General features: G+C 31.7%; 1 protein-coding gene across 1 annotated transcript; it reads right to left on the bottom strand.

Moving 5' to 3' along the window:
* Positions 1-8,172: 8,172 nt before the first annotated feature.
* LOC127844040 (lachesin-like) lies at positions 8,173-18,503 on the bottom strand. Its single transcript, XM_052373995.1, has 6 exons — positions 18,185-18,503; positions 14,390-14,517; positions 12,222-12,435; positions 10,410-10,721; positions 10,008-10,031; positions 8,173-9,755 (listed from the first exon to the last, which is right to left on the bottom strand). Exons 1-6 carry the CDS (start codon positions 18,261-18,263, stop codon positions 9,619-9,621), a joined length of 894 nt encoding a protein of 297 aa, XP_052229955.1. The 5' UTR covers positions 18,264-18,503; the 3' UTR covers positions 8,173-9,618.
* Positions 18,504-18,907: the final 404 nt, after the last annotated feature.

Genomic DNA, 18,907 nt, shown 5'->3' with positions numbered 1-18,907 from the left:
TTTTAATCTTGCAGAATAAAAGAATACGCGCTAATAGAAATCTACTGGCTTTATCAAAAATATTTCTCCACTCAAAATGAATTATTTTTTTTGTAAATATGTATCTTTCTATCAGCAATTTTCATCATGTGTATTTAAAGTTTGATATATGTTGTCACAGTTAAGAAAAATAATCAATGCTAGAATCAGTCATTCACTCAGCTTTCCTATTACAAAGAACACGTTAAACAGAATGACAATCGACTCCTTTGATTAAAAACATTTTTTTAAGTTTGAGTAGGGCTGATAAACAAAACAACTTAAATATTATCATAATCCACACATTTCTTCAATGGACAATTTTATATTTCAAAATTTCCATTCAAGTGTCGTTTGGATTGTTAAGCCACAGCTCCGCAGTCATTATTTGAAGCAACAACAACGGCAAAGTTTTCGCATTTCGATTATCCAATATTTGCCCCGTCAATATCCGATCGCGTCGATTAATAATCTTCTTTATTTTCATAATATTTCACCATTTTGCATACACACTCGGCGTTTGCCAATAACACTGTTGTAAACGTTAGCGCAGAAATCAGTTTTAATATCGTATAAGAAAGCTTCGCTGATCCACCGTTAAATCAAATATTCATTTTATTTTTACATCAAACAACTTTCTGCCCTTGTTATAATAATGCGCCAACTTTATTCATACAATACCGACAAGGTAATAATAATTCCAAACATTCAGGCAAACGGTAATTACCTTTATAAATTATTTTACATATTTGTTTTCCAATAAATCTCGTTCATTATTTGCTTTAAACCGATTTCATAACACACCGGTATCTTTAAACAGAGTTTCACCCATGCGGCCCATGGTTAAACCTTCACTCCATTGTTCAACTGAACGCTCAAATGCATACTGATGTTCGCGGGCGTACACTCTGATTTCTACAGCCGCTATGTTGATTATTGGTTTCATGGTAACAGAGTGTCCTAGCTACCTCGATAAGTGTCAGCTGCACTGCACAAAAATAAAGAACAGAGCTAATCGAAAGTAAAGAGGTGACACGAAGAACTTCCCTTGCAGGCGCTTTACATTAATTGTTTCTTTTATTTATGTCTGTTTGTCCTCAAACCAATTATACGTGTTATTCATTTAAGATTGAACACGACGATGATGAAATACCGTTAGCTTCAAGAAATTAATTTTTTTTCAGTTGCGATAAAGAAAGATTAAGAGTTTTATCCTGCCCCATGCTTAATCTTATTTAATTTCAAAGAAAATACACTGTTGTAAAATAGAGACAGAACCAAACATATTACTTGTCAACTTAGTGTTCCAATAGAAGTATATTTAGTGGATTAATCGTTGTCATGTATACCTTTAAAATCAAACATCATTCGTTCACATGTAACAACAATTTTATCAATGATAACGAATAAGCGACAAGCGCAAAACTCAGATGAATTCATTCAATATTATATCAAATATTAACAAAACATCCTAAATGGATGAAATTGATTGCCGTTTAATTACCTTGCCACATAACAAAATGCAATGTCGTCCAATTAAATTTCGATTTTCATTTCAGTGTTTTTAAAACACTATTGAATTTCAGATGAAAGGAATCTAAGTTACGATTTTTGTATCAGCATATTTCGGATGTACCCGGAATGCAGTAACACTAATATGATCAGAGTAAAATGATTTCGATGGGGCGTGCTTGGACACCATACTCCTTTGTAATATTGCAAAATGTACAATTTACCATCGTCATAAATTAAAAATTCAAACGGTATAATTATTTTGAATAAAAACCTCAGCATCTAAAAAAACATGTTTGACTGGTTTTAAAATGTGCTTCGTTTTGTTTTCAAAATGCTTTGTCGTTCAAGCTCGTTCCTTTGATTCCTTCTATAAAATTGACACAATCACTTAGAATGTAAACGATTTATTCATTTAAATCAGAATCAAAACTTTTATATTATTTAAAAAAAAGTATTTTCCCAAAGTATTTCACCAGTTTGGTTTTGTGTTTGACCATGGTTTATGTACAAATTTCGGTGGCTTAGAAATGTTTCAAACAATGCAAAATACCAGTGGAAATTAAAACGCGAGTCATCAAGGTACTTGATATTTCCCCTTAAATGTAATCAAAAAAGTAAACCATTGATAATCTACTTATCCAGCATTTTTTATACTTAAGTATATTTCACTGTATCTTTAAATTTGATGAGGTCAAACTTGAGTTACCGCTGAACACCAAGAACACATTTTTGATATGAATTCCCAAATCAAACAGATTTCCTATATTTATTTTAAACACGTGTTGCAATTTCATTAAATGAATATGTACGTACAAACTTGTAGCTGTGGTTACCCATCTTCGCTTAAAAATAATACGTATGATACATTTTAATTAACTCTTATAATTAACTGAAAATGCAATGCGAGAAAGGGTAATGAGTCATTTGTTTACAAAGACATTTTTGGGATACAAATCCATTTGTGTTACCTTTAGTAATGAATCCTTACTGCTCAATCGCGTAACCATACTGCAAATATTGGGGATAACGTGCGAACTGACATCGAGGACACCAAAACCTTACGAGACACTGGTAAAATAATGGAGGTTAACAACTACAAGAGATGCAGAATAATAAGGCTAATGGCATTTTAACATTTTGCGAAATACTACCAATTTGTTTTGAAGAATAATCTACTGCAACAATTCATTTTCTAATAATAAGTTGTAGCAAAATGACAAAGTGAGCGAATATTAAAACTTGGTATGTTTTACATTCTGATCCATCCCTGCTATTGACTTACAGTAAACATTTTCATACTAATGGACAGTGACCTTATGAAGTATTAATTTCCATTTCAAAGTAAAACACCATACTTGTAAATATCTGAGCAATCTGATAATTCAATTTAAAATTTCAGCAAACATTTACAACAATAAAGATATTGATTTTGTTAGGAGTTAGAATGAATTGTTGAGATAAAAGAATATACTATACTATACATTATCAGAAACAAGAATTTTAAAACTAATCAATTTCCGGACTCAAACACATGACACAATTAAACCAAGATTAAACATCAGGAGGTTTCGGAAAAGATCTTTACAGCATGTGTATTTGTAATATAACATCTTAGGTGGAATGCGCTTCTGGCAATTCTCGCTTTACCCGCCTTATTCAAACACTCAAGGTTGTCGTCGGAGTACTTGAAACCAGACATGCTCAAATATTTATATCTGATGTCATCAGTTTATTATTGCCTTTTGAGAGTATGCTGACTGATCAAACTTGAATTTAATAAGCGAAAGACTAGCCGTATGTACTGCTTTTGTTTGTTTCATTGCCGCCTATACATATTTGAATATTGCTTTTTATGATTGGAGAAGGCTTGACGTGCTTTTGAGGTTTCCATATTATTTATATTATTCAGTTGCTGTTAAAATACGCATACGAGTATTCAAACATATCCTTGACATTATTGTTCATTTTTACATACACATTCGAACTAAAACAACATTTAACAAACGTTGGCAAATAAGATCTGATACATCTTTAATTCATGATGCATGACGCCAGATAACATTAAGCTGTGTATATCATTCACAACTCACCAATGTTTTAACGTGAATAAAATCCCTTTCATTTATATATGGCGAAATAAAGTCATTCACATTTTAATATATAGTTTAACAATATATTGTACGTACATGTCTTGTACATGCATGCGTGTTTCTAAATAACAAGCTACTCTCCAGTCCTTTCGATGAACAACTATTTTAACGTTACGATCTATGCATTAAAAAGTGATTTGCTTTTATTGCATTTCACACGAGTTATCGAATCCAAAATAAAAAACGGGTTGTCCGGTATGGAACCTTGTCATTTTTAATGCAGTTGTTGAATAACTAAGCACCAATTTACCACCATAAGGCAAACAGACGGTGTGTAACACTAGTCTCCCTACCTCGAAGATCAATGCCCCACTGAATGGTTAGGAAACAAATATAGATGTACATCTTGTCCGAAATGCAAATTTGTCATTTTTAATCAATTAAAATAGAAAACTATAAATGTCCACAATTAATTAATTACATGTCATATATGTCTACCAATCTCATAGGTCAATGTAAAACGTATTAGTTTGCCAACACATTTTCCGGACATTAACCTTATTGTTTATCATTCAATTGAAAACTAATTAATCACAAATGCCAACGATGCTCAGAAGATACATCACATGTAAGCCAAAGTCAAAGACACAATTAATGCCAAAGGTCTATTAAATGCATGGCGCATCTTAAAATATAATTACAAGCAGTCAAGAAAATCGGAACTACATTTTGCCGACAGGTATCTTGTTTAAATATATTTGCTTAAAGGTAAACACATTTCTTTTTTATTTTTAATCTCCAATTTTCATTAAAAAAACATTCAAAGCTTATTGACTGGAACTGCTGGATAATGTTGAACGTATGTTGATGTATGTTCAAAATCAAGTTTGTTTAAGAGTCATTTAATAATTCTGCACAATCGGATTTATCATGACAACCGACTACCGCATATGCATACATCAATGAGAATAAAACAAAATGATACCACGTGCTGTAAAAGTCGCATGGATGGAATAATTTCTTTGAACTGATACAAATTTCGGTTGAAATGAATTAAGCTCGTGAAACAATAACCAATCTGAAAGTGCCATCTTATGGACATCGAAACAAGGATTTACCTAATTCTGAATTTAGAGGCAAAATAAAGAACCATAACTGGCAGACACGTGGTGATTATAAGTTTATAGGAGGTTCCTAAAGTACCAACTGCATTGAGCCATAAATGCGGCGAAAGAATAGTATGATTAAACTCTCTTTTAGAAGACATTCAGTAGCGAGCGGAAAGTTCAATTTTGAAATAAATAGGTCAACCGTTTATTTTTTTCCGCAAAAACATTGGTAAATCGTGTAAAACGAATATTGTAGAAAATATAAATAAATCATTTACATAAGACGCATCGAATTCATGTTCGGTGAAAGACAGTGAAGTCAGTCTCTCGGAAAACCGGGCATAATACATGTGCGTTGCGTATCATTTCAGATTAGCCTGTATAGACCGCACTGGTTAATTAATGCTTTAAATCACTTTACGCCATTACAGGATTTTTGTTTAAAATGTATATTTTCTTATCAAACATGCACGTCGAGAAAAAAATCTGACAAAATCAAATAAAGCGTCGTGTTTGCTCATGTATTCGGTTTGAAATTACACTTTGCGTATTTCATGTCCAGTAATGCCATTTACATATTTAATATTTAAATATTTATTTTTTTATTTTTTTATTATTATGTAGTTTTATGATAACACGGTTGCCTTTGTTTGGCGACTTTAGTTTACTTTTACAGAAATCAATTGTGTTCGTAATAGTATTTTAGGGAGAAAAATTATTTTCGACACAACAAAAATAAACAAAGGACAAAGCAAAACGTAAGTAAAATATTTGCATTTCTTATCTGTCAATATATATATAAACAGTCGTGTGCTATCATTTTCGTTAATTTTGTCAATTTTAAAATTCAATAATATCCATTTGATAAAGCTGCGACATACTGCTAATAAATGTGGGCTTTACTACGATCGTTTACTAAGCTGTTGATATTATGGATTAAGATAATGTTTTTCATCAATGGTAGCGGTGAAAATAATGAAAGTTATATCAACTTAGGCACGTTCGCGACATTTATGTGAACCCTATCGTCAACTATATCGTATTCAATCCCGCTGTATATGAAAGCACTTCTTAAATCGGGCTCACAAGAAATTAAATATATGTATGATTGTAGGTAACGATGCAAGACCTTTAGAGCGCAAATTTATATAACGAATTTCAATTATTGTTCAGAGATAAAACCAAATGCAGTACAATAAACGACCAACAGTGTATATATTTAAAAGACGGTGTTGTTTTATTTAATTAAATACAGATAAAGATATGGGCGTTTACATGTCCAGTAAACAGTTCATAATAGTAACATACTTGTGTGATGTTAAAATATCGTCCACCTGAACTATTGGAGCTTTTCAGTATTTTGCTATGATTATGAAATCCTTTAAACATGGTGTTTAAACAAAACACCAACAACATAATAGGTAAATATGTATTTCCATAGCCGGATATTAACATACACATATCGCATCGAAACTATTTTAAGACCTCCGATAGTGAAAATTTAAGTATATAAATGACAATCTATTACCTATTTGAATTCCACAAATGAACCTGTAATTTATTCAACAATCTTTCACCAACAACCGTGCTTTACATCAATCTCAAATATAGATTTGGAATGTAATGAAGAATTGCCTCTTTTGCAACATATGAGTTACATTCACTCAATATTGATTAAATAGCGTCAGATTGCAAACGAAATCATTAAACATACGATGCCTTCAATCACAATGTGTTAAGACGTACAGCGAATAATGCCCTGCAAATTGTATCTATCATAATTCCCATGTTGTTTTTTTGTTATTTCCATGTTGTTTTGATGTTATATGTTGATTGTGATAAACGTCAGTATTTGCGTACCTAGGGCGAGTGTTAAAGTTATATGTACGTGTACTAAATGAACATTATTTTCGTTGATTTGTTAAATAGAATTTTAAAAGCCAATATTGAGCTTATACGAGAGTAAAGTGTAATGGTTCACATAAAGGGGCCTTTTGACGTTTTGGTAAACTGACAAAAATGAAAAAAGTTGTTTTAGATTCGCAAATTTTCGTTTTAGTTATGATATTTGTGAGGAAACAGTACTATTGAACATTTACCATGCTCTAAAAAAAGCCAGTATATGCATCTTTTGACGATTAAAAAACCTGCAATATATAAAGCGTTGTAACGCGAAACGGTTGAAAAATTCGGAGATTTTGTTGGTGTCGTTATATTTTGTGAAACTATGAGGATTGCTTATATAAAGTATACAATACATCCTTCATTGTATGAGCACGGATGGCCGATTGATCTAAGTTGCAGACATTTACTCCAGGACTCCAGGGGTCCGTGGTTCGAGCCCTTTTGAGGGTTACTTTTTTCTTTTTTAGATTTTATTCTGGACTTTTTATTGGAGCATTTTAGATCGATGTTTACATTCATCAATATAAAGCATTTAATGACAAACTTCAATATGTTCCAAAATCTGTTAAAAAGACCCCTTTAATTGAAACGTTTCGAGCATTCGATTATGCACACGGCAAAAAAAATCCAATCATCCGCGATTTCCATAATGTTCCATAGTGTATTTTACTAGAATTCTTACGCTTGTCTTTCATACTGAAGAAAACTAATATAAACTTTTAATTGCCATAATAGTCTGAGCTATACATGTAAATTATATGTAAAATAATAATAACAATATGTATAACGCCATTTACTTTAAAATATCGTTGAATCCCTGATATATTAAACGTATTCCGTAAAACGCTCTTATAATTGTAAGTGCGTGTAAAAGAATAAAAAAAGACCTCCAAAATATAATCATTTATTACATAGTCTGTTTGATTGTTTGGTTAAACAACGTTAATAAGTAAACGAATATAAAGAATGCTAGTAATAAATATCGATGCCGAATGTATGAACATAAACTTGAACCATTGTGGTAAGGAATTGGAAGTGTAGTCATTTTAATGTAATTTTTAATCGTTTGTAGTATATTTTATACGTTTTGAACATTCACTGTATATAATATGTTTAAATCAATAGAATTGTCATGTTTTAAAAACAAGAAAAAACTAATTTAATTTAAAGTTGCGATTAGCCTAAATATTATCCGCTATGATTTCATGCTCAAAATGTCACACTCACTTCAAGAAAAGACTGGTGAGCTGTTTGCATGGTAAACATTTTAAGTTCCAACGCAAATTAATCACTGTAAGCCAGCATTCGTGTGAGACGCTTTGGTAAAAGGCGTGATATAACTGATTGCATCCATTAACACTTTAAATTCATTATTTAACTCTATATTTAGTCGCATATATGTTTTGTTGCACGTTGAATCACAGAATAATCAGTCTAGACAAACTTCAATACTTTATTTGTATACATCAAGAAGTTAGGACCAGTTTTCGTAAGCTTTCCGTCTACCCACGAATAAATAACGAAATGAACGTGATAAGAAAACAATAGTGCTCAAATGTGTGATTTTGGACGATCTGATTAACGTAAATGGTGAGTTGCGAAAGGTTTTGTAATTTGTATTTTCTTGAAAATAAATATTGTTACTGTAGAGCACACAGCTCTATATTTATTCGAACGCTTTAATTTTGCAAATCCATACATTTTTATATTCTCTCAGTGTTAACAAACTTAAATATAATCAAATAAGAAAATAATTCGTAAGTGATGGAATGCATATTTCAAATAGCTGAGTGTATCGTGTATAGTCGGTATCATCGGAACACTTTCCAAATTATGTCATTCTTTAACACTACAGCATACAAATATATCGATAAAATAATTTCCTTACACTTAAGAAGGCAAACATTAATAGAAGATTTAATAGAAACTCTTTTAACAAGATTCATTGACACAGTTGGTCAACATGATAATACCATCGATACAATTTATTTTGTAAACACTATTATATAGAGAGTAGTGTCTTAAAGTATGTTTTGACATTTATTTAAAAAAGTTTGCTCTTCACAGTCTCTCTGTTCATATATTTAAAAGGCAAATATATATCAAGTCGGCTATTCTTAAAGTTCGTGTTATTCCAAAATCGTGACGTGAACACCGTCTTAAAATAATAGAAATAACATTATCCATTAATGAGCACAACCGGTAAATAAATAACATTAATCTATAAATAAAACGAGACAATGTTGTAATAAGATTGTTACAGACATAATCGAACTTGTATTTATAAAATCCTTCGATCCTTTCGGCCGCCATGACAAGTTACTTTTGTTTGACAAACAATTTCCCCGATAACATTAGGAGAAATGGTAAGTCCTTGTTCCATGAATATACAGCTTATTTTATATGAAATACAATATACCTACATATGAATAGGATCAAACGTATATTTATATGTTATTAACTTCGAAGATAATAATCTTAGACACTTACTTTACGCGCATATAAGCCATACATCTCACTGTTTTGCAGGAATAAATATAGAACACAAATTATTGTTTATAAAAATAACTGGCGCAAATTCTTTGCTGAACACGTTTTGGAGCACATACACATTTCAATGACTGACATACGGTAATGACGTATACTACCGATATCTGAAGCCGGGTCTTCACCCGCATACGATTCATAGACTATATTCGATATCGTAATATCTTCAGCACGACCGGGAAAAATTCAGAGTTGAGAACTTGGCACGGAATTGAGTTGTATTCCTATGTTTAGTATACACTCCGTTTATCTCGAGGCACATTTGCTTGTTTGTTATTCCACGGGTTGTGTTGTAGGCGTCAAGAGACGTCAAAGTCATATCAGAAATAAAAGCATAAAGTTGACAATCGTGGTTAATGCGGTGTTGACGCTGTAATCAGTTTCACGATCTCAGTCCAACTATTTCTCGTTAAAAGGGTTATTTTACCTTCATTTCATGTGCAGAAATGTTTAAACGTCGGCAAACAACACAAGCAAATAAACGCGAATATCGGCTGCCTTGTATTTGAAGTAGATGACTTCAGCTGCCAATTGGACATTTGTTCGTCAATAAACGCGTCATGAGATGTCCCTGGAAAGATACAAACAGAACTGCTAAAACAGCGTCGTGATCACATAATATAATGCAATACAATAACACATGATGACTTTCAGGACACGTAACTTTTCTTGCATTTATTTTTCCTTTATATATCGATACACAAAATTGTAATATGCATGCCTAAACTGTTTAAAACGTGAACATTCTATGGATTGATAATAATGTTTATTTTTGCCATCGTATTTATTTTCTTTATTTATTACAGGAATTGACTGAATTTACCTCGCTTTTTATTGGACGTCTCCGCTGAAATTAAAATGTGAAGCATTAATCTCACGATTATAATCTTGTCAATCGCTTACACGGAAGCATATAGGCTAATACGATTTTAACATTGAAAGAACTTTTATGAAAGTACAAAGTAAAGGGTCAAACACTTTTGATCAACGGGTTTAACTAGTTGGACATGCGAATGAGATCAAAAAAGTTTACTATGACTATATTGTATTCATTATGAAACTATATGTATGTTGTCATCACTTTAACATAGCATATTATCATATAAAACACTTAGCTTATGTCAAAGATATTACAGTTCTTAGTAAATATTAAAAAAAAAATAAAAACATATTTAGCGTATTATGTATATATGATTATCACAACTCAACAACAATATGTCCTTACCGTTTAAAACTCGGACTTTCGTATAAGCAATTTGCATATTGGACGACCTACAAACATACACACCACTGTCTTCCATGGTTGCTTTCTCTATGCTCAAAATACTAGTAAACGTTCTATGAACGATTGATAAATGTTTTAACAATTGTACGCCCATTCGTTTCTCCGACGTCACTTTTTCGCCGTTTCGAAACCAGTCTATCCCATCCGGTGTATAGTGCTGCCCCGTGACATTGCAGTGTAACGTGACTGGTTCGCCTCGTTCAACGTACTGTTCTTCGCTGATTGAAATTTCCTTGGCATCTGCTATTGAATCTGAAATTATGCAAAGGGTGAACACACGCACAACATATTAACGGATAACATTGGGGAATGGGGTAAGGGATACGAGACATTGAAAATCCATCATATTTTAATATAAGATACACACATACAATGTTATAACAATAACTATTTTTAACGTTATCCAGCGGACAACTTGTTCTACTTATATTATCAATTCCTTGATTGTGATGTTACTGATCCCAAAAGCAATTCTAAACCAGGCCTTTATGTAAATACCCGCTTTAAAATGTAAGATATAGAGGATATTTGTTCATGTCAGTGTGAGATCGTTTGTTATTTCACGAGTGATCATATAAATTATATGTTCACGAGTTAAAATATTATTTTTCTATGATCACGAGTGAAACAACAAACGATCTTACACTGACATGAACAAATTGTATGTTTCTTTTATGCCCCTTTCTCAAGAAAATAACTAACAGCTGTTTCCATTTCGATGAAAAGTTACCCTTTCTCGGAGTTTCTCCCGTGGCGTGCATCAATACATTTCAAAACACAAAATGACGTCATTAGTGTGAACGTCATTATAACCAGCGAAATACTCCAGTTAAACTCTTTTACAAATACAATGTAAAAAAAAAGGTGAAAAAGCATAAAATAAAAAGAAAATGTGTTGGGTTCGGTGGAATGTCGATTTTAATTCACTCGTGATCATAGAAAAAAAAATATATATAATTATTTATGATAACAATAGAAAAAGGACTTTCGAAAATTTGTTCTTTTCACCGGTAAAAATAACAATTTGTTCTTTTCACTGCTGTTATTTCACTGCAGAAATGTCATATTTTTTCATTATATATAAAAGAAATTGAGCGGATTTGTTTTCTGTTTTAGCAAAAAGTGACCATGATCGTGAATCAAATGGTTTCCTATGGTACCCCACTTAAAATCAACATGTAAGCAAAACACATGTACTCTCATTCAAAATCAAGTTGTTGAGCAAAGACCTAGCTAGCTCTTCATGAAAGCTTGCTCTATCCTAAATTTAATGTTTAGTCAAAACAAACTAAAGTTATTGATCCGTAACTCCATTATTTCAGTTGACACCTCCACCCAATTGGCCCCGAAAATAAATGTTCTTTCGGTGTTCATTTGGAAAAAGTACTGTAAATAATGCACTAGAATTTACGCAAATGTGCTATCGTAATTTCCGTTTTGAATACAAATTAACATGTTGCACATAAATAGTTAGATTATAATTACTGATCATACAAAACGAGTCACACTTTTTTAAAAAACATATTTTTATGCACATTGTTATTTGCAAAAAAATGTTGTTATGTGAAATGTATTTATCAAACTGTATAAATACCGATAAACAAAATGGTGCATCGTGGTAAAAATGAATATTTTAAACATATGCATAACTTTTTCTTAAAGGATTTAATTAAGATAGAGACAAACGGAATGTTTAACACACACACAAATTGAAAAGCGGAAATGACATCAAATGCCAAAAAAGGAACCAACCAATCACAGTGAGAGAGACCATTCTGCGTATATTCTTATTGGTTGATGCCACCTGACACTCATACACGCCTTCGTCTTCCGGTTGCACATTTTTTATCATAAGATCCCATTGATTCTTGAAGTCTACGTGACCAATCTGTATCCGGTCGTCGGCAACAACGGTCATCGTGCCGGATGTCAATGGGAAAGAATTTTCCTGACGCCTCCAAACAACCTTGAAAATAAAAACATATTGTTACACATTTGTTTGGTAGATATAAGTATGCACGCTTTTATAAAAGTTTAATTAACTTTACAATCTACCTTTCCAGTATGTGTTTTAGTTACAAATAAATATAGCTTTATAATATTATCGGAAACTCGTGTATAAACGTAAACATAAGTACATCAAATAAAATCATAATGATGGTTATTAAAAAAAGATGCAAGAAAAAAATATTTATTTGCAGCTCTGTCATATAAAACACAATCAGACTTAATGTTTATAAGTCAATGCTTTAGGAATACTAGAAGAAATCGACATTCAAAGACCACTCAAATATAAATATAATAAGACTAAAGTAAGCTCGGTTACGATTTTACAGATCGGAGACATTTTGCCAGCACAAACGTATTGCATTCTTGGCTTTTAATTAGACATCGATTTTTGCTGACAGGCTGAGATATCTTGAAAACTTGGTGAAGGGTGCGCAATAGTTATGCAATAAAATCATTAAAGGTATGATTTACTTAGAAATCGCTGGAGTTGGTATGCAATCATGATATTGGCCATTTATGTTAGTCGAATTATGTTCATGAATGATTATGTGTTATGCTTAGATGTAAGCAATATATTAGTACATAATGAACAGAGTTTATCTAACCGTTTAGGGCAGTGCCTGATTAAATAAGAGGCATCCATAATTCACACCAAATGCACACTTAAAACATAAAATAATCTAGTAGAATTATCCTAACGGATATTAAATAAGTATAACTCTCTGATCATACTCCTTTATTTTACGTTTCGGCATAATGCCTTTATCAAAACAATGGAATTTATAATTTAACTACATTTGTACATCTTTTGACTGCACAATTTAAATAACAAAGAAAATGTTTTTAAACGTTAAATGACGTTGTACATGATGACGTCAAAAATGACGTCATAAAAAATGGCGCCAAAAATTGTAAAAATTCGCCAAAAATGAAAGGACTTTATATACTTACAGATTTCAATCTTATGTCAAATGTGTGCTTTATATATTTAATAAATTAATATTTTGTAATAAAACAATACATCATCATATTTAAATATAATTTACCTAAAACTTGTTATAATAAATTTAATGATTTCAATCCATATCTACGTAAAAGATTATAATAATATTTGATTAAATAATCATGTTTACTTGCTATTCTATCTATCATATACACATTATGGATAATGTTACAAATTTGAAGAAAGAGGAAATAAAATGAACAATCAAGAGAAGAAAAATAGACAAATGCAAGAGTCTGATACTCAAATACTTCAATCAAAAGATAAAAGAACTAAAACCAAGTGTAAAAATAAACCAACATAGAAAGACACAATTGAGTATAATCAGAGAGTTAAAATAATCTAAAAATATTAAGTATTTTTCAACCGCTATAAAGAATTAAAACAGAAATACAATATTAAGTGATACACGATGACGCAGTCAATCTTCCATACCCACATTTTGTTTATTGCACTGGTCTTCATTTGTAAACGAAAATACAACAGCATTTGTCATTGGTATCAACAAGTCTTTATTTGAACTGTATCACAAATATAACCGTGTAATCGACTGCTAAAATACGTGAATCGATCGGGGAAGATCAATCGACTATGAATAAAAGTAGCTTCCAAATACTGTTTACTGGTTTTTAGTTCGTTGCAAAGTGTGCATAGGATATACTATTTTCAACAAATATTCTTTTGATCAAGAAACAGTTTGCTAGCTAGTTTACGCACATTATGATAATTTAAACACAAACACTAATAAATAATATCAAACTACTCTAACCAAACGATTATCGACTATAAGTTATAAAATGCACTATCCTTTCTTGTTTCAAATTTGCATTTGTAGAAATAGAACTATTTAAGCGCCGAACGGTAATACATTACATTTAAGTTCATAAATAGAGAGGAAGCGTCAAACCGTTTTGGTTCCGAGGTTGTAAACGCTGCATCTAAGTACTGCCAGTTCCCCGCGCCGGAAAGTTACATTTAAGGAACTCGGAAGGAACTCGGGAGCCGGAGTATCCGGTCTGACGTTGAAACCGGAAGCTGAAAAAAAGCGTCGAAGATCAAGGACTGTATCCATAAAACACATAAGGACAAATAATATAATTCGCAACTATTATTTTAGAGAATTTTTGTATTTCAATGTTGTAAGCAACTCTGTTTCATTATTGCACAATATGGAATATTAATTAATCATAAACCCTTGATAAATACCGCTTTAATTAACTTTTCAGAGTAAAGAACATGAATACTTGTTCCTTATTGTCTAAATGATATAGTTATGCAGTTGGTATTTTGTAAGCGAAATATAACAAAATGTAGTTCAATCCAAATATCCATGTAAAGCAAATCTCTATTAATTGTTATTTACCGTAAATATGATTCAAATAAAGTAGAAATATGACATGCAGCAGCAGACTTAAAGTATATTACGGCATTGCTAAATATGTTTTCATCATCTGGGTGTTGATGTTTGTTTGAAATAACAAGATAATAAGATCAAATCATCATTGTTCAGCTGTGTCAGTATCAGAACAATATTGAAATAATAATGTTGTAACTCATCCAAAATACTTAATGAACCAAACAATTACTGTTGCTTGCTTTTAAATATTTTATATTGTCAATAATTTACAAAACAATGTTTGTAGTCGCTAAAACTTGTGTGTTTTCAATATTTTCAAACGAGTTGACTATTGATGTCAGTATTTGTTTCGTTAGTATTTGAATGTTTTTAATTCAAAGATACAGCATTTTTCAAAACAATCACAGAATATAAAAACATGCAAGGCATTTCAATAGTTGAACGGGGCATACAATTAGAACTTAGTGAACAAACACATTACATCAATAATTATACAAATAAAAACATGTAAATTATATTTATGTGATATTCTTATGATGATTATTTGGCTTCAATTATACATCAAGAAAAAGCTTATTTGAGACAGAATCATTTCATAATTGAATTGTAAATAATAATTTATTATTATTACAACAACCGTATTTATAAACACACTGATAAAACGTTCATGACAGGACATATGTTGCTAAGCAATCTTGTCTCGAAAGTTCACCGCGATGTAACCGTTCGTTATTTATAACCAGCAAATGACGTTAACACCGCATCATTCAGAAGAAGCTTGATGGTATCACAAACTACGTTATACTTGCTGAGAAACAATACACATACATCTAGACAGATAAACTCATTATGTTTAACACTGTGTTCGATTGCCAGCTAAAAGAGATGACACCAATAATATAAGGTATTTTACGAATAGAAATTGTATACCTTGGTCAAAGAAAGTAGATTTGTATAATTGAATGATAGGATATATTTTCGTTCACGTAACAGAATGCACAAGTTTTATTAAAACTACCATATCAATATTGTTGTATCGTTGGATAAATGCATACATTCGTTGACAGCAAATATGTAAAGTTGTTTAATAAGTTTTAATATCAAGGAAAATAAGTTGATTACTAACGTTTGCCCTTTGTGTGATTATAGCCCGTGTAAACTGTGATATATATTACGCGCGCCATTTGCGTTTTAAAGCCATATTTTAAACTCTTTGAAAACAATTATACATAATGCGCGTTACACAGCTGTTTTATTTTTCAATTAACGATTATCCGAAACGAGATGTGCATGATATGCTAATGTCATGTGTTGTATTTCGTTTGTTACAAATTTGCATTTCCTTTTGAACCTTGTCATTCTGGCAATGTATGAGTACAGATAATGTTGAAATCGTAAACTAACCAAAAATCAATGCCCAATGTTGCTTCAAGCAATACTATTTTCTCTAATATCTTCTGCTGCGCAATTACGTAGGTGGTAAGGTTTAGGGCAAGTACCCTCTGAAAGTGTTTGTAGAGTGACGCGAACACTAGTTATTTTCGATTTAACTCAACATAATTAAATCGTTATGCGTGTTTTATCCTGTCATGGACTGCTACTACACGCCAAAGGCCTACTTATGAAGAAATCACATTGTATCTGAGCCTAGGTTTAAGAATAGATTGCTTACTCTTGCGGATTGTTTTGCCAAACTGCAGAGTCTATCACTTTAAATAGGTGCATACTTGCTTGCTTTCAGAGAATATTTCGTGTGTTGTTTTAATATCATAACTTTACATGTGGTTATCTGATTTATTGCATCGTAAAAATGATAACTTATATTCGGGTATGCACATGGTAAACCACGTGCAGAAACAAATATTTGAACAAGGCGTTCTCTTATCGTTCTTAAGAAAACGAGTAAAATAAAATTCCATCTAAACTTATAAGAACATCATAACAAATATATTGTTCTCATATGATGAACTTTATATTTAATATATTGTGGCTACACAATACTTGCGCCATATCCCTAATGGTTTATATCCAACTAATCATAACTCAAAATGGTGTTGATTGACTGATACAAACCGGAAAATCCACAATCATTTTCTAATTATAATAATATTTGTATATGAAAACAGTGCAGTTTTCATGTAAGAAATGGTTGTGCCATAAGAGTCATACTTGTTTTCGGTAAAACGATGATCCAAACCGTTATAATATCGCAAAACTGTTTGTCTTACAGAATATATTCACTCCAACAAGTCACACAATTATAATAGCATTGCTGAATATGCAGAATGTGTAAGCAAAATCTGCGATAAATGATAAGATTTTTCCGATTCGACGTCTGGATTATGCATCGAAATATTTATGGCTAATACAGGATACGTCTAGGGACGAATCCAAAAGAAAATGTATGTGTTTTTTTCCGAAGGCAGATAAATATTAATGATTAATGTATGCTTTTTATCGTACTTCAGAAGTCACGGGTTGCATTTTCGCCACATATATGCAAACGCTCGATTTTACCTAAGTATTTAGATTAATGAAACAAAACATATTTTCTTGAAAACATAATAACAGTTTAAATGTTTTAACTAGTTCTTGCACTCATATATAGGGGCGATAATGCCATATCGAATAGTTCTTCTTGCGTATGCAATTGATCGTTGAAAAACATACTTACAATTTTCTTAGGCATGTTGAGTTGTGTTTTGAGAAAAAGTGTTTTATCAAATATGACAAGCACACTCTTGCTTAGGACCAATCAGTCTGCTAATGAGACCCCGACATTTTGCGGGGCTTTATAGCAAATAGCTGAGCTCATGACCAGAATGGGCGAGTGCTCTGGTATTGAGCTATGCTGGTCGCATGGCGCGGCTCAATACATATTTTCTAAGGTATCGATCCGTGTTTACCGTTCGCATCTGCCACACATGAAATTTGTGATATGATACAAACGACAATTGCCTGAATATGTAAGCTTCTGAATTATCTACGTAGTTTTAGTTAGAGAACAAATAAAACTGTCTCATATAACAGCGATACTTTAAAACAGGCCACTTATATTGGGTCAAATCAACGACGTTTATAATGGATAGTTTATACTACATCAATAATCTCGTTTTAACACACCAAAACAGCTGCAAATGATTCATAACGGTTAGTGAACTGTAATTTAATAGATCAAACGAATAATTACATGTTTGTATTGAACAACGAACGATGGATAAAGTGATCGTTTTGGGTAAAAAATATGCTGTTAAGGAAGGGATTAGTTTTTCATTGTATGTTATGAAAACAAATATGTCAGATCGATCGTATACTTAGTATCAAAGCAAGGACAATGGAACTCACCTGGAAACTCTGAAACTACGAGTGCCGCGTTCATAAGCAGGACCGCCACAATTTCCCACCATGTTACTGTACACGTCATGATCTTTGCTCTTGTTGCGTATACAATATTGTTATATCCAGTGTAAGTGTTTGTTTTGTCGCATTAATATCACACGCATTTACAATAAAATTGTTTTTGGCATCGATGTTTAATAGCTAACCGAGTAATTTAAATCAAGTAAATAAACTTTTAATTTTTATTAGTTAACTCGATGTTTGTGTTTTCATTTAGTTTAAGCAACCTTACAAAACACGTACAATTATACATTCAATTTATAAAAATATAAAATACTTGAGACTAGACTATTGCAAAATATATGAAAACGCTAGCCGAAATACTTTCGCTTTTTCGAAATAAAATACTTCTCCATTCATACTGAGTTATAGTCTTTCATAAATATTTATCTTTCCGTCAGCAATCTTCTTCTTTTCAAGTCTTCTATTCGTTTGAAATATGTGGTCATATTTCAGAACATGAATGAATGTTAGAGCAAGTCATTGACTCCGCTACAAAGTACACCATCATCAGAATAAAAATGATCGATCTCTTTGAGCGAAATTATTTCATAATTGTAGCGGAGCTAATAAAGTAATTTCCATAAACCACGCATTTCGTCAATGAACGAAGTTCTTCAACTTTTTTCCATTCAATTGTCTTTTGGACGGTTTAGCCATAAACTTTCA

Source organism: Dreissena polymorpha, chromosome 9 (assembly GCF_020536995.1).
Source record: "Dreissena polymorpha isolate Duluth1 chromosome 9, UMN_Dpol_1.0, whole genome shotgun sequence".
Classification (NCBI taxonomy): Eukaryota; Metazoa; Mollusca; class Bivalvia; order Myida; family Dreissenidae; genus Dreissena; species Dreissena polymorpha.
This window is presented reverse-complemented; position numbering and strand designations above follow the sequence as displayed.

Bases quoted from the DNA above. Each gene is read 5' to 3' on its own strand.
- LOC127844040 (XM_052373995.1), bottom strand. From the start codon at position 18,263: ATGACGTGTACAGTAACATGGTGGGAAATTGTGGCGGTCCTGCTTATG. The intron at 12,436-14,389 runs GTTTGACGCTTC...TTTATTTTCAAG, and splicing joins ACAACCTCGGAACCAAAACG to GTTGTTTGGAGGCGTCAGGA. The intron at 10,032-10,409 runs GTAAGGACATAT...TTTTAATTTCAG, and splicing joins GAAAGTCCGAGTTTTAAACG to CGGAGACGTCCAATAAAAAG.